The sequence below is a fragment of the Wolffia australiana genome, chromosome 9 (assembly GCF_029677425.1).
Source record: "Wolffia australiana isolate 7733 chromosome 9, ASM2967742v1".
NCBI classification, from domain to species: Eukaryota; Viridiplantae; Streptophyta; class Magnoliopsida; order Alismatales; family Araceae; genus Wolffia; species Wolffia australiana.
Window position 1 is genome coordinate 13692403 of NC_135843.1, and position 16231 is coordinate 13708633.

A 16231-nucleotide genomic window follows, 5' to 3' on the forward strand; every position below is an offset into this window, starting at 1 on the left:
TTTCAAAAATAAACTGAGGAATTTTTGTCCAAGAATGAAATGAATATCTAATGAATCTGAGTTCAGAACGTTGCATGAAAATCAATGAATTGATTCCTGAATTCCGAAGAATTGTTGTACGGATAATGTTTTATATATTTTGGTTACAAACATACAGGTCTTAATACAGAAACTTAAGAATATATCTTGAAAAGAACTGGAGATTTGCGGAATATCATGGCACATATTGAATATAACTAATACCCTAATTGGGCAATTTACCAAATAATATAACTGCACAGATTTAATACAGTAAAGAAGGAAATTACAGGTTCTGATCATTTATGGAATGATGTACTCATTCAGTAAAAATAGGAAAAAAAACTACAGATATTCTAGGAATTACATAAGAATATCGCCAAAGAGAATAATAAAATCCAATTTCTATGAATCAAGAATGATGGATTTGTCTGTTCTGACCAAACTTTGGTTAGAAGGGTACCAAGTTGAAGTGATAAGAACTTCCTATTTTTTTCTGCACACAATTATCAATTTATAAATTTTGAGTGAAAAATCAAAGAGAAAAAAGGATATCCAAATTTTATCCTCTTTGGAGCATATTTTAGTATATCGTATTTCGTTCTCTTATATATTATCCATATATTATTCGTCTAGGTTTGGCTTTTCTATAGCTTCGCATTATATTTACATTAGGGTTTATGGTCGCGATTTAAAGAGGTCTTCTTTTTGGGAAGCTCGACAGATAACAGTGTTACTGATTAGCCTAATTATATGAAATAGTCAAAGAGAGAGAAAATGGACACTCTAGATGCCATATCTTTGGAAATAGGACACATAATCATACAAAAACAAACCTTCCAAGCTTAATTAAGCTTCATCAAAAGTCAATCCTTACAGGATTTCTTCTTTAATTATGCTCTAGTTATCCTTATTTTATTTATCCTTTTGTTTTCATATTATGGCTTATATTTATAATATGACATAAAATCCTTTCTTAAAATGTATGCAGCTAGGATATTCTGGAATAAAATCATGTGAGAATATTTGTCTTATTTAATTTCAAAACATGTTGATTGCAGGATTCATGTTGACAGATATCATAAGAAAAATATACACTCACCCCTTGCGCCTTTGAATCATTTCATTCCTCATTGGGGTCATTATCACTTATTCCATTCCCCCATGAGAAGAAAGGCTCACACTTTCATTTCTTAGGAAAAAAATATTTATAACGAAATATATTATTAATACATAATGAGTTCTCTTTTCATTCTACTGTTTTCTTTGATTATTTTTCTTGATGCACTTCTGTAAGTATTAGGAGTGCTCAGGTTGTAAGATATATTTTTTATCATTTGGATCAATTAAGAGGGATCATATTTAGTTTCTTTATTCTGATATTGGGGAAGTCGAAACTTAGATAACATGAACATTTTGAGTTTATTAGAAGCAACTATTTATCTGCAGCTTTATTGTCGGATAGTTGTTATAGTCTGAGAAGTAAATATATTTCTATTTCTGAGCCCTTTTTTCCTATTGCAAATGATTTCCTCAACTTAGGCATCCTATCATTTTCAACTTATCTTCAGGGATCAAACATTATCTAGCTTGTGTGAGATATATGATGGTTTATGAAATCTATAGGTCTTGAGAAACTTTTATTATGAGAGTTGACAAAGAGCTCACAGTTATTCTCATTATAATTTAGTGGGATGTTAAAAGTAAAGAGAGATAGATCATGTACTCTATATTAAAGTTTAAAATGAGTAACGGTCTAGGTATATTTATTTCTAATTTCATGTTATAATAATTATGAAAATTTAGGAAGATAGGGAACCAACTCAAAAATTGACAACTCATGTTTATCTAAAAAATGATATCCCCACAGCAAACACTTACGAAAGGATCGCTGGGATTATGAAAGGGTTGCTTGGATTTCTCGCTCCGCACCCGCTTGTAAACTCGCGCCTTTACTTCGTAACTCTCCCAAGCCGAGTTTTCTTTCTTATTTATTTTATATATATTATATAGAATATTATGACTTATAAAACTTAGCGTTACCTTGGATTGCAAGAATTGCCCAGTTCTATCTTCTACAGACAATGTCTAAATCAGGCACTAAATATAGTAAAATTGTCCATCTCACAAGCGACTTGTATATCATTTTGCTTGACATATGATTTTCATGGTATTGACATATAATTTCCCTCTCTTGACCTTGGAAAAATGTTACCTTCTTTGGGCAGAGTGAGTGATAGCAAGCTAATTTCCTTGATCCTTATGTTGTTAGAAGGCCAACTGAGAGAGAAAATGAGACCTAGACTTCAGTTCTTGAAAGAAAACTGAAAATTTGTGACATTATTATGTTTCAGGTTTTGATATTTTTCTTTATGTCAAGTGGAGGAAACTCAATTTTATTTTCTATATTCTTCACCCTGAATTGCCAAACATCTCGATCACTTGACTTTTGAATCCCCTTATTTAATGCAAATATTACTATTTCAGAGGTTTTAGGTCAAGAGAGGGGAGCTGTTAAGAGTTACGGAAGAGAGATGAAGAAGATTATGTCTTTAGCCTTTTATTCAGTATTCTTTGAGTCAACGCAGAGAGAAATAAAGAAGAAGCTTAATTGCACCTCTCTCTCTAAATTGGGGAGCAATAACAGGTAGAAATCAGACTCTGACTTGCACTGGATTGTCCATATCTCTCTTTCACTTTCTCTAATGGGTAGAGGATTGTTGAGGACTGGAGCTTCAATGGCCATTGAGTTAAAAGAGAGAAATAAGACTCAGACTTACCTTTAATGGCTAGAGGATTGTTCAAAGAGAGGAATCTCTCTCTATCTTAATTGCTGAGAAGATTTGGGGAAACAAGAGCTTTGATGGCCTCTCTGAGCTAAAGGGGAGAGAAAGAAAATACTGACTTGCCCATAAATCTCAACTGAATCGGAGAACACGATCTTCAATACTGTTAGGCTCCTGGCCTTGAATTCGTTATCGGCAAGGCTTGGATAGAAAATCCAAGGTACTCAGTTAAGTAGTGAGTTTGAATACTCCATATGTGAAAAAATTCCATGCTCCAAAAATAGAACTCGAGAGATGAGACAATAGAACATCCAGAAATGGAATAGTTCAAGAGCAGTGTTGAATTAAGTGTAAGATGAAAGTAGGAATGCCTTGAGTCGACCATATCTGTCTTCACTCAATTTTGTTGTGAGCTTGAGCGAGATCGGATCTCTCCTCCTGCATGACAAAGACAGAGGAATCTCCTTCTCCACCTTCACGGCGCAAATAACAGCTTTCTTGATTCCCCAATAAGCTGCTTCCCCATTTTATCTATAGCCACCAGTTTCCTGCCTTTATTCATTTGAAGTCGCATGTGCACCTAAGTTCGCACATGGTGACTTATACTTATGTCTTTTCTTGCCATGATAAGTCCTTGGAAGAACTTATCAAATACCTCTAATGAGCCGAAAGCGAGGAGAGAAACAGTACTCTGGGTGAAAAAAATTCTATTCATATCTCTTTCTAAATTGCCCTCTTTGGGTCAAATGAGGGAGGAACCATCTCTCTCTCTAACTTGGGGAATAGGAATTTCATGGCAACAGAGACTCAGATGAGAGAGAAACATGATGATGATTCACACAAGATTCTCTATCTCTCAAAATTTGGGTCGTGCACTTTGGAAACTGCAGCTTCAATTGCCTCTTCGAGTCAAAGGAGAGAGAAAACAGGACCCTGAATTGACCTGGACTCTCTACATCTCTCTCTTCCTTTCTCTTTCTCTCTCCTCTCTCTTCTCCCTGAATTTTCACAGATATATACGGAATAGAAAATATGAAGAAAAAGGAACTTCTATGCCATCCTGGCCATCACTTCTTGCAGAATTGCCTTCATGCCTGCGTAGGTCTCTCTAGTCTGCGTCTCACTCCGTTTTTTCACGGCGTCTTCTAGCTGAAAATAGGACGTTCATCTCTCTTTATTAGTATTCCCCCTTACCGCAAAACAAGATGAACAAGATGATGAGGATGAGGATGATGATGACGGAAAGGACGAACATTGTAGAAGAAACCAAAGAAGAAACTAGCAAAGAACAAGAGGCTAGCAGAATAAGCAGGACTGAGGGAAGAACACAAAGCCAGCAGAAGAAAAAATAACCTAGGAGTAAAAGAAGAATCTATTAGTAGGATTAGAAGAAAACCTAGAAGTGGTAGTTATTGCAGAGAATAAGAATAACAACAAGTTATTGTAGAGAATAAGGACTAAGGATTCAAATAATAATATAGTAATAATAACGAGAAGAAGAAGATGAAGAGGAAGAAGAAGCTAGTCATATAAAATGGTAGAAGAACCTCGGAGAAGACAATAACGAAACCAGTGCAAGTACCAAGCAAAAGAAACTAGACAAAAAAGACAGTAAAAATAGAAGAAACTCGTGGAAGAACCAAGTATAAGAAACTAGACAAACAAGACAGTAAAAGTAGAGGAAACTAGTGGAAGAACCAAGTATAAGAAACTAGACAAACAAGACAGTAAAAGTAGAAGAAACTAGTGGAAGAACCAAGTATAAGAAACTAGGCAAACAAGACAGTAAAAGTAGAAGAAACTAATGGAAGAACCAAGTAAAAGACAGTAAAAGTAGAAGAAGCTAGCCGAAAAAGACAGTAATAAAAGAAGAAGGCACAAGAGGAGGCCAGGAGAAGCAGTGACTGACCTTCTCGACATTGTCAAAGAGCCTGGTGGCCAGATCAGCGAGGGATTGCTTCTCAGTGGTTGCGGCGGTAGCAGAGATGAGCTTGTCGAAGTCGTAGTACATGACAGTGGCCTTGAGGCAGAGATATTTAGAGAAGTAGTTCCACAGGATGTCTGCCCCAAGCATGTCCTCCAGTGCAAGCAGGTCGAAGGCGTAGTGCTTCACGCGGAATGCTGTTCCCGCAGTGCCGATCTCTGCTATGTAGATCCCCTTACGCAAGAATGATCGTGTTCCTGTCTCCGAGTTTGCAATTGTTTCTGAAATGACAATTTATGATCATACACTGTTGTCTTTGAACTTAGAATTTTTCATACTCCTTTGTAGGGCCTTTCTCAAAAGCATGCGAGAACAATTCTCATCAAACCAACGCTTCCTCATAAATCGAGAGATTAAAGAATCGGATAAGGAGATTGAAACATTCACATTGATTAGAGAGCTTGAGATGAAGCAGTTTGGAGAGATCATGAGATCAATCGAAAGGAATAGGGAGAGATATGTTGAGAATTATGGGCAAGTCAGTATAAAGGGGTAGGCAAAGAGGTAGGGTTCCAATTCCATAAGAACACTAATGGGGGTTTTCAGGAAACTAAAACAAGCTACAATGAAGAAATGTCCACATGGGGAGATTGATACGACAACAAGGTGGAGAAATAGAGAGGAAGAGACAAAAAGAGATTGAGAGATATCGACAGATAAAGATAGAGATCCAGCAAGGCGTTAAATCCAGATGGGTCAGAGATAGAGATGTCAGAAACTAAACAAATTTTAGAGATAGGAAATCGACATTCATAGGCTAAATGTAAAAACAACGGAGTGACCTAAAGGTAAATCTCAAGGACAACGGTAAGACTAGACTTCAAAATCCGGATGAAACAAGGACAGAGATTGAGGAAATCAAACCAGCTTAATAGAAGACCCTGCTTCGAATATCAATAAATCACATAAATTGAAGTAAAAAGGAGATCCAGTTCCAAATTCAGTGTTAATGCCCGATGCTTACTAGATAAATTCCATAAATTGGAGAAAAGATAAAAACAGAGACTTGTAGATTGAGAGGAAGAGATCAAAAGAGATAAGAGTGACCAACAGAAAAGGATAGATCACAAATTAAGGGTTAATGCCTGATTCCCACTGTACGCTTAATTAAATAACTTAAAGATATGAATAACACGGAGAGGGAAAGATTGAGAGGAAGAGATCAAAAGAGAAAAGAAATAAACAGAACATGATATATATTGAGTTCTAATTTTGGGGATAATGCCGTACTCTAACTTTATGATAAATTGCAAATTGAAAAAACTATCATAAAGATGGATAAATGGAAATGAGGAAACCAAAAAAAAAAGAGAAATTAACAGAAGGGATAGAGATCGAGCTACAAACTCACGGTTCATTGGGGATACTCACTGTATGCTAAATTACATATTTTCTAGAAAATAAAAACACAAAGAGGGATAGAATGAGAGAAAGTGACCAAAAGAGATAAGTAATTAACAAAAACGGATAGAGATCGAGTTCCAATCATGAATACTGCTGGATTCTCCCTGTACGATAAATTACATAAATTGAAATAAAATTTAACACAGACGTGGAGATATTCAATGGAAGATATCGAGTTCCAAATTCCGGGTCTATTGCCAGGTTCTCACTGTACGATAAATTGCATACATTGAAGAAAAAGAACAGAGACAGATAGATTGAGAGGAATAGATCGAACGATATAAATAAATCAACAGAAATGGATAGAGATAGAGTTCCTTATTCAGGGTCAATGATAAATTCTCCCTGTAACATAAATTACATAAAAATAACAAACAGATTCATATATTGAGAGGAATAAATCAAAAGAGAAAAATGAAATCAACATAAAGGGGTAGAGATCGAGTTCCAAATTCAGGTTTAATGCTGGTTTCTCACAGTACGATAAATTACATAAAATTTGAAAAAATAACATAGACGGATAGATAGAGAGGAATAGAAAGAAAGAGATGAAGAAATCAACAGAAAAACAAAGAGATATTGTTCCTTATTCAGGGTCAATGCTGGGTTCTCACTGTACGATAAATTACATAAAAACACAGATTCATATTTTGAGAGGAAGAGATGAAAAGAGATAAGGTAATCGGCAAAAAAAAGAGTAAAGATCGAGTTGGAAATTCAGGTTTGATGCCGGATTCTGATTGTACCATACACTACAAGAGAAAAAAAATCAACAGAAAGGGATAGAGATAGAGTTCCCAATTCAGGGTCAATGCCGGATTCTCACTGTACAATAAATTACATAAATTGAAGAAAAAATAGCAGAGACAGGTAGATTGAGGGGAATAAATAAAAAACGACAAACTAATCGAAAGCAAATGACAAAGCTAGAGTTCCAAATTCAGGGTCAATGCCGGATTCTTCCTACACGATAAAATAAATAAATTGAAGAAAAAATAACAAAGCCGGATAGATTGACAGGAAGAAATCAAAAGAAAATAATAAAGATAGAGTTCCAAATTCTGGATTCTCACTGTACGATAAATTACATAAAAACAAAAACACACAGAGATGAAACGAGACAAGGAAATGAACTGAAAAAAATAGTAATCAAGATCCAAATGCAACAGCAAAGTCGGATTCTCACTGTTATCGACCGACGGAACAGGAAGAGGACTAGTGAGCCAGAACCCATTGTTCTCCTGCTCGCCGGCCGCCATCGCCGTCCTCAAACCCAGATTCTGAAATAAGGCGCCGGCGGAGAGAAGAAGCGCTGCTCTCCTCCCGCTCTGAACGGCACCGTCTTCCGCCGTCGGACTCATCGTCTTCGCTGATAACTTGTTCGCCGGTTTTGCACGCCAGTTGACGATCTGAGAAGCTCCGACCGTTCTCATCAGCGCTGCCGCCATGGCCGCAAGCTCGGACCAAGAGAGAGAAAGAGAGAGAGATGGGAGAGAGAGACAGTCTAGAGAGAGAAAGAAGAGAGAGAACGACGGAGGAAGAGGAAGGCGATCAGCTTCTTATCCTGCGGGATGCCAACGGTTGGCTTTCAATTGAATTATTTGTGATAGATCCTCTCAGAAATAATAATTGTAGTTGTAGACTTGTAGTTCTCTATTCATTTCTCCTATCTCTTTTGGTCTCCTCGTTTCAATTTATTCATTTCTATGGTAGTTTTTTTTTCTATTTGCGCAATTTATCATAAAATTAGAGTGTGGCATTTATAGTGCAGGGATGCGGACGGGACTGTTTTTTCATCCCAGGACAAAGAAATCGTCCCGTTCGCGAGATTGGACGAAAATCGGGACAGAAATTCGTCCCAAGACGAATGGACGGAATGGTTTTCCTATCGTCGGGCAAAGAAAATGTCCCATCCGGAGGTCTTGGACAATGGACGTTAAGGGATGGATGAAAATCCATTGGATTCGCTTCCGACGGTTGAGATCTTGCCACGTGGCATTGCTTAATCAATTCCTTGACATCGCTTAAGCAAACTGACGTGGCCCAAAAGTAATTGTACACATGTTCCTCCGCTTTCTCTCTCCTCCATTTTTCCCTGGATGGGACAAAACTAGCAAAGTCGAGCCGCGGACGATTTTTTTCTTCAATGGACGAATCCTTGGACGAGACGGTTTGGACGAAGTTGAAATATCCGGACATCATTCGGGACGATCTTTGTCCCATCCCTTCCATCGTCCATGTCCAGGACGATCCGTAACTATAGTGGCATTATCCCTAAACCCTAAACCATGTAAACCCTAATCCTTAAACCCTAAACCCTAATTCCTACCCTATTTGACTGACCGTTTTCATTGTGGAGGAAGAGGTCCTCAACAACTCACATGAGTGATCGCTCGAGGTCTCATCCAACCATACTTTTCGAAAAGGGGTTGCCCCATTGTCTCGTAAGCCTGATTATCTCACTTGGCAACAACATTAGGCGGAGATGTCTGCCGTGATCTGTTGGCAAGTCGGCCATGTCACTATTAGTGCCTAGTATGATTCTTTGCTTATGGCTACCCCCTTAGAGAGCGACCCTAGCTTCCTACATCATTGTCTATAGTTGACGATGACTCAATTTCTGAGGGGAAACACGTAGATTCTATGACATGGACTCCTGTTAGAATCCATATAAGAGGTTATGACCAGTGAGCTAGGGTCCTTACTCGATCGTCCTATATGGATGCTCACACTTGATGGGAATTACTCTTGCCGTTCCTCTTGGCACAACTTCTGAGAGTAATTTCCTGCCCAATAGTGGGGTGGAGGCATATGGCACTCAACGATTATCGCCCGACGATTATGATGAGTTGCTCAAGTGTGCAACCTCTAAACCTATCCATGTGATCCTTGGCATTTCAAATCTCTTCCTTCCTCTTTGCAATCCCCTTCCACACTCCATCATCATCGTTATGATGTCTCAATCACATCGGGAGTGGAAAGGACCGAAGGGGATAAGGGACAAGAAGAAGAAGGGCCCTAAAAAATTCTGGCTTGAGTGAATTTGTTTGTGGCCTTACCCTATCTATACTGAGCAAAATTTTTTCATAAACTCCAAAATTTAGGTATATCTTCTGACACAAAAAATGCCATTTATGGGCAACAATCTAGGCCCATTTATTAGGGTAGTCAACTACTCTACCGGCACAATAAATTTTATGGCCTTGAAAATTAGTTAACTATACCATTATATAGATTATTTAATGATACATTGATTTAGCCCAATCCATAGGTTGAGTCTCCAGCTCGTGAAATAGAAGATACAAAGGAGTATGTATTGACTTCTCATGGAACTTGTCTGTCATCACTTCCTGTGTATGTACAGTCCCTCTATCACTTGATGCTCCTAAGATGACCTAAGGTTAATTTCCAAACCCTAATCGATCACCCAAGTATTAATGCATTTGGAATTCATCAAATAGTTCTTCCTCAATATTCTACTACCTTGGCCAAGGATTTTATCACATCATCTTCCTTGAGTTGTCTCCTCTTATATTGAACACGAAATTAAGACTGTTTAGAATTCCATGATTAGGAACTTGTAGGTCATATTGATAGCTTGGAATAATACCAATCAAGGATTCACATGGATGAATGAGGGATTCATACATATAATATTGATAGTTTCTGTCCATGCTCATCATATGAGTGAGACTAGATAGGTTTGCTTTATTGGGATGCTTCAATGTCCTTCTCAGGTATCCTTTGATTAAGGATATTTAGAACACATGCTTAAAGGCTACATATCTTTTTATTATGATCTCATCATAATTTACCAAGTCCGATCATGTATTCATGGACTTCATTATAAGCATCACACATGCACTAGAATGAACACATTCTATTGATGAACATAGAATGAGATATGGAATGTGTAATTGGCTTGCCTGCTACATACATCACCTAGTCAATGTGAGATTTGATATGTCATCTTGGCCATGTTGACTTCATTTTTCAGACACTGCGCAGGTTCGTTTTACATACTTGGATATTTTGATCATTAATTGATCTCTTCACCCAATCTCTTTGCTATAGTTGGCTTCGAAACCACACCCTGCCTTGAATGCTTGACTTTATTAACGAACCTCTTACTTGAGCCCTTTGAGTAGGATATGGAAATAAAAGAATGGAGCTGTAGATGAGGGAGTAATATACATATCTATTCATTGCATATATGTACACATATAGTATTTGATAAAAATATCAATTAATGTGTCCATTTAATATTGTGATGCAATACTATAAAATCTTATCAATAAAAAATAAAATGTGTTGGGAAAAATATAGGCTCCAGAAATGTTAATACACGCCAGACATTAAAAATGATTATATATATTTATCATCGGTAACATTGATGAAATATTCAATAAATGGAAGATAGACAATAGAAGTGTAGGGATGGGGAACAAATAACATGATAAAATTTATAGTGCTGTAGTTAAGGGCTATCTCGAGAACTTAATATTGATGGTTTCTAGAGGCCTAGATATGGATGAACAGAACAAAACGATGCGCAACGGAAGTCTTTTTGCGAATCGAACGACATCAATAAAACATTAAAACGAGTACCTTTGCAAGAATCTCATTCGTGATTTCTTCGATACTGGAGCGAGACGAGTCGAGCTGTTCAAGTGTGCAGCCTCTAGACGTATCCACGCGGTCCTCGGCACGTCGGATCTCCTCCTTCTCATTGACGAGCCCTGTTCTTTCTCCGTCGGCGTCGTTACGTTGTCCCGATCACATCAGAGATGGAGGAAGGGGTGTGGGGAGGGTGGAGAAGAAGGGGGAAGGCCCCTGAACAATTCTGGCCTGGGTGAATTTCGTTCAGGGCCTTCCCCTATTTATACTAAGTGGGTATTTTTCATAAAACCCCCAAAACTTAAGTATATCTTCCAACATCCAAAAGACCATTTGCGTGTGACCCTCTAGGCCCATGTATCAGTCTAGTTAACGACTCCAACGGCCCAATAACCTTTATTGGCCTTCCAAATTAATTAACTATATCATCATATAGATTAATTAATGTCGGATCGATTTAACCCAATTGATAGGTCGAGACTCCGACACGTGGGGTGCCAAGCTACACCTCGTGTCCTAGAAGATACAAAGGAGTGTGTATCGACTCACTCATGGAACCTGTTCATCATTGGTTACCGTGTATGTATAATCCCTCATCCACTTGACGCTCCTTGAACGACTTAGGGTATGGTCAACTATCAAACCCTAATTGGTCATCCGAGTTAGTACTGATGCATTTGGAAATCATCGGAGAACTCTTCTCCGATATTTCACTACCTTGGCCAAGGACTTCATTGCATCGTCTTCCTTGACCTGTCACCTCTTATACCGAGGATGGACGATCCCATCTTGACCACTCAATCCTCTTCGTGTACTTCTTGATGCACCCGAACTAAGACCGTTTGGAATCCCATGATTAGACACTCGTTGGCCATAGCCAAAGTACAACCGTCCGTCCACAAGATGTCTTTGGTGTCTCAGGTCTAAGGACCACTTACACAACCGTGACGTGAATCAACCTGATTGACAGTTCGGTATAATGCCATTCAGGGATTCGTACGGATCAATTCACTGAACTCTTTCCACTAAAGAGCACCCACTATCTATCCTTAGTGTCGCCACACTAATGGCTACGGGACCGGCCATACTCATCATATGAGTGAGGCTAGATAGTGCTATTCTATCCGGATACTTCGATGTCCTTCTCGCGTATCCTTTGAATAGGAATGTTTAGACACATGCTTAAAGACTAGTGATCTCCGTATTACGATCTCATCATAATTCACTAAGTCTGATCATGTATTCATGGACTTCATTATACGCATGTGTGAACTATAATGAATATGGTCTATTAATGAACATGGAACGAGACGTGGAATGTGTGATTGGCTTGCCGGCCACATATATTTCCATCAAATATATGGTCTCAAAAATCATGGTTCTAAACTAAACGGGATTCCAATTAATATAATTAATTATTGAGCTTGTTTTGGTCAACATAAACTACTGTTACTTCTAGTCTGTCTAAGGTTTCAGAGATTGGTATTATCTGAAGTTTGATATCAAATCATAATTACTAAATATTAGTTGAGGGCTAGCTCATGAGTATCCTTGAATATTATCTCCAAACCATAATATCCAGACCTGAGTATCATAAATAATACAAGTTATTATTTAATTTTTTCTCTTAAATCTCCAGAGTTTAGACTTTGAAGTTGATTCTTGAATAGGTGGGGTATTTTTGAAAGTATATTCTTCATTTCTAATGTTAAGTAGTAACATATATGACTCAATAATTGGATTTTATTTTGATGTTATCCATCCAGAAAAACGGTAATATGATTTTGAAAATAAATATTTTCCATAAGTATATGCTTTTAATAATAAAATCAAAAACTAATATTTTTAAGATGGCCCTTTAATTTCATAAATATAATTTTAATAAAATAAAATTACTCACGATGAACTCAACCAAACTATATAAAACAGAGGTGACTCGCATAAAATTATCTGGTCTTCAAGTATGCATTTTAAATTTTCATGGAGACCAGATAGGACTCTACTTATTTGCCGTTATAAGTTTAAAGTGATGAGCCATTTTTTTCATAATTGGCCAGCGTATCTTTTCGTTGTCTTGAATCTTCTTATTCATCATTGAATTTAAAATACATACTTATAAATGCATTATCAATAAAAATGTTATTTAATTTTCAGAGTCTGAAGTCAAAACCCATGAGATATGAGTGTACTAAGAAAGATCCAAATAAATATCCTAAATTTGATAGTACTAAGAAATATCTCAAAGTTTATTTCATTTTTAATGCTTGGATATCTGAAATAACCATTAAATAAAATCTTAAATAATGTTGTGTGTTGACATGATTTAATTGGGTGTTGCTCAGCAGTCACATTGATAAAGACTAGGTTGCTCACTCAGTTTTGAATAAACCACCTTCATCCACATTCACCAAAGCTATAATGGCATACTGAAAATAGTCATTGAATCTACAAATAGAATCCCTAGACACTTTTTATATAGTGACATATTATATGAGGTCAAGATATTCATTTTTAGGCCAAAATAAAAATTTCACACTTAAGTTAGTCAGATACTATCATTTGAGGTATTGAAGATGGCTAGTCTAAAATGGCTTTTCTCGATGATATTAATTTTGCATTTGATTGTGTTTTGATATATTTTCATGTTATATGAGTCAATCATACATGATGTGATCTCAGACAGAACCCCAATATTAGATGTTATATCACTATATGTGTGGAGATAACTAAAAAGTATACAATGACGATATAGAAAAATAAAGAACGAGTACTGATATTTCACCTAGGGATGGTCATGTATTGGAGTATAGAAATTCATCCCAGCTAGGCAGATTTCCAACTGCCCAAGTCCATTGGGCGGTGACCGCACCTCTTAACAAATCCCCCATAAGTAGAATTCACTTATTATAGAATTTTTCAATAAATTAACAATCAAAGCCACCCATTGGCTCTGCCCAAGGATTCGGCTGGTGGTTGGTGTGAATGGTCAGTGGGCTGTGCGAAGGGTGGTTAGAAAATTTGAACCAAACCACACAATGATTGTTCAACTAACAAACAACTGTAATGGTTTTATCCCTAATTTCACCCCTCCTCTTCACCCACAGGCATATCCGTCTTCTCATCAAAAGGATATGGGTCAGCAGGCGTGGTGGCACCCAAGATATCCTCTATCTTCATCCTTGGCTTTGAAGGTCCAAGTGGCCCTACTAGGCCCTGAGCGTCTGCATTATAATCCTGGAAATAACATATGAAAATAAAACCATAAATTTAATGCCAGAGACACTTTATTTTTTATACGTAAAATCTGGGAATAGCTGTATTTAATGCTCAATTACCATTCCTATCCTTCATTAATCATCTGTCATGACTTTGGAATGGAAACATTACAATATATTTTGTGCCTTAGATTTTATCCCTTCCCCTTCCTTTACGTCATCAAAAGTCTATATTTTCATTCTGTTGTAACCAAAGTATTTGGACGGAATGGGCGGCAGAAAAGACGGAGGACATTGCAAATGTAGTATAAATCACCAGGAGCCGATGACGGAACGGAACAGAAGGCATGGATGCTTTCATTCCGTTCTACTTGAGAGGTCATGACAGATGACTGATGATAGTAAGGGACGAGGCAGAGGACATATCGTCATCCATCCACAAGCCTTAGATAAACACGAGGGCCACTACAAAAATTGTTAGTGACCAATGACGGAACGGAACGGAAGGCATGTATTCTTTCATTCCGTTCTGCTTGATAGGTCATGACAGATGGCTGATGATAGTAAGGGACGAGATGGAGGACATATCGTCATCCGTCCACAGGCCTCAGAAAACAGTAGGCCCACAACAAGAATCATGATAAACAAACAGGAGAATGGGGCATACCAGACCAGCATGCATGTTCTTCACAAAGATAGAGAATAGCGCTAGATTACTCTCCAGCATGAGTTCTTCTGTGAGACGCAGATAAGTCAATGCAGCCAGCCTATGCTTTGGGAGCCCATTCATGTTCACCCCGTTGGGCCTTGCGTTCTTCAACATTTGGTTATATGCATATAAATCATACCTGTTCAATGCGTTCTCTCCTGCCACTTCTATCTCCTCTCTCCAGCCAGCGCTCAAAACCTGCATACACCATCAAAATCCTCATTTGTAAAGATCATGAAAAACTCTTGCTATGTCCAAGTCATCTATTATGTACATTAGTGTATGTTATTGTAGATTTTAGGCTATCATCTAAACCCAATATAGTGAATCCATCAAGTTAACGATGACATTCAGACTTTTGAAAAAAGCGTTGGGATTAAATTCAGTATGTTGAGGATACGTCTATCTGAATTATAATGAAAGAATTTGGAGGTCTCAGTTAAGGATGGGGATTAAATTATCTGTGCTGAGGCTAACTCTATCTAAATGATAATGAATAGATTAATTAATATTAGACTAAAGAGGATTAATTCTATCCCTCTCTTTAAATAGTGATAAATTCAGATATGTTTTGAGCTATATTATTTAATTTAACAAGAACTGTGGCAAGGACTCCTAACGTTCTATCAAGTTATTCCTAAAAAAATGGAAAAAAAGCTAAAATAAACAACTTTTGACTGCTGGCAAAGAGAGGGTGAAATAAGGACCTGCTGGACAAGTTGCTCAGGGGCGCTCATAGCATCCTGAGGTTGCTCTCTGTTCCTCATCTCGATGCAGGTGAAGTTCAGAATGGCGTTGTGTCTTTTCAAAACTCTGGCGATGGGTCCATAGCCATCTCGGCCATCCAGATTATAGTATCCAGCAGTGAGTTCAGCAGCGTGGGATGAGCCTCCGTACCACCAGTGGATCCCAGAAACCTGAAATTCATTTCCCAGCCATGATTGAATCCAAACTTAAGTACTTGGACGATATGGCGCTGACCCAACTAAAAGGATCAACAAAAACTGTAGGAATGACTGAAATGTAATGGATAGAGCGATTCTACCGAGAACTGAGACTAAACAAAAAGAGGTATGCTTCTGTTGTGATAGCCATAGTGCTACCCATTAGTGCTAACTCACTCCATGCGTCGCCATATTAATGTTGGTTACATCTAGATCTAGAAGAAAAAATGAGGCTGTAAGAAAGGAGAGAAGGGTGTCTTTCCTGGATATCAAAAACTGGGAGAAGGCTACAAGAAGACCCGTTATAAAGCTTAGTTGCAAAGACTGGAGAAAGAATTGAGAGAAGGATATCTATCCTATATATCTAGAAGGTAGATAGAGGCTATAAGAAGATCCATTATAAGACCTAGTAGCAAGGAATTGACTATGAAATGAGAGACAGGTGTCTCTTCCAGATATCTAAAAGCTAGAAGGAAGCTACATGAATATCCATTGTAAAGCTTAGTTGCAAGGAATTGACTGAGAAAAGAGAGAAGGGTTTCTTTCCAAGATAT

General features: G+C 37.6%; 2 protein-coding genes across 2 annotated transcripts in view; both read right to left on the minus strand.

Annotated features, from left to right (window-relative positions):
* Positions 1-3680: 3680 nt before the first annotated feature.
* PNSL3 (PsbQ-like 1) lies at positions 3681-7739 on the minus strand. Its single transcript, XM_078581223.1, has 3 exons — positions 7379-7739; positions 4714-5009; positions 3681-3953 (listed from the first exon to the last, which is right to left on the minus strand). The coding sequence occupies exons 1-3, from the start codon at positions 7638-7640 to the stop codon at positions 3855-3857; spliced, it is 657 nt and encodes a 218-aa protein (XP_078437349.1). The 5' UTR covers positions 7641-7739; the 3' UTR covers positions 3681-3854.
* A 5942-nt stretch (positions 7740-13681) lies between these two features.
* The window catches only part of LOC144707938 (beta-amylase-like), a 6883-nt gene continuing 4333 nt past the window's right edge, over positions 13682-16231 (minus strand). The window contains exons 5-7 of the mRNA XM_078581220.1: positions 15441-15650; positions 14692-14931; positions 13682-14043 (exon numbers count right to left, since the gene is read on the minus strand). Of these exons, the coding sequence (XP_078437346.1) occupies positions 13891-14043; positions 14692-14931; positions 15441-15650 (603 nt within the window). The 3' untranslated portion in view covers positions 13682-13890. The remainder of the gene's footprint in view (positions 14044-14691; positions 14932-15440; positions 15651-16231) is intronic.

Bases quoted from the DNA above. Each gene is read 5' to 3' on its own strand.
- PNSL3 (XM_078581223.1), bottom strand. From the start codon at position 7,640: ATGGCGGCAGCGCTGATGAGAACGGTCGGAGCTTCTCAGATCGTCAAC. The intron at 5,010-7,378 runs GTGAGAATCCGA...TTGTCATTTCAG, and splicing joins TGTTCCGTCGGTCGATAACA to AAACAATTGCAAACTCGGAG. The intron at 3,954-4,713 runs GTCAGTCACTGC...TCCTATTTTCAG, and splicing joins TCTTTGACAATGTCGAGAAG to CTAGAAGACGCCGTGAAAAA.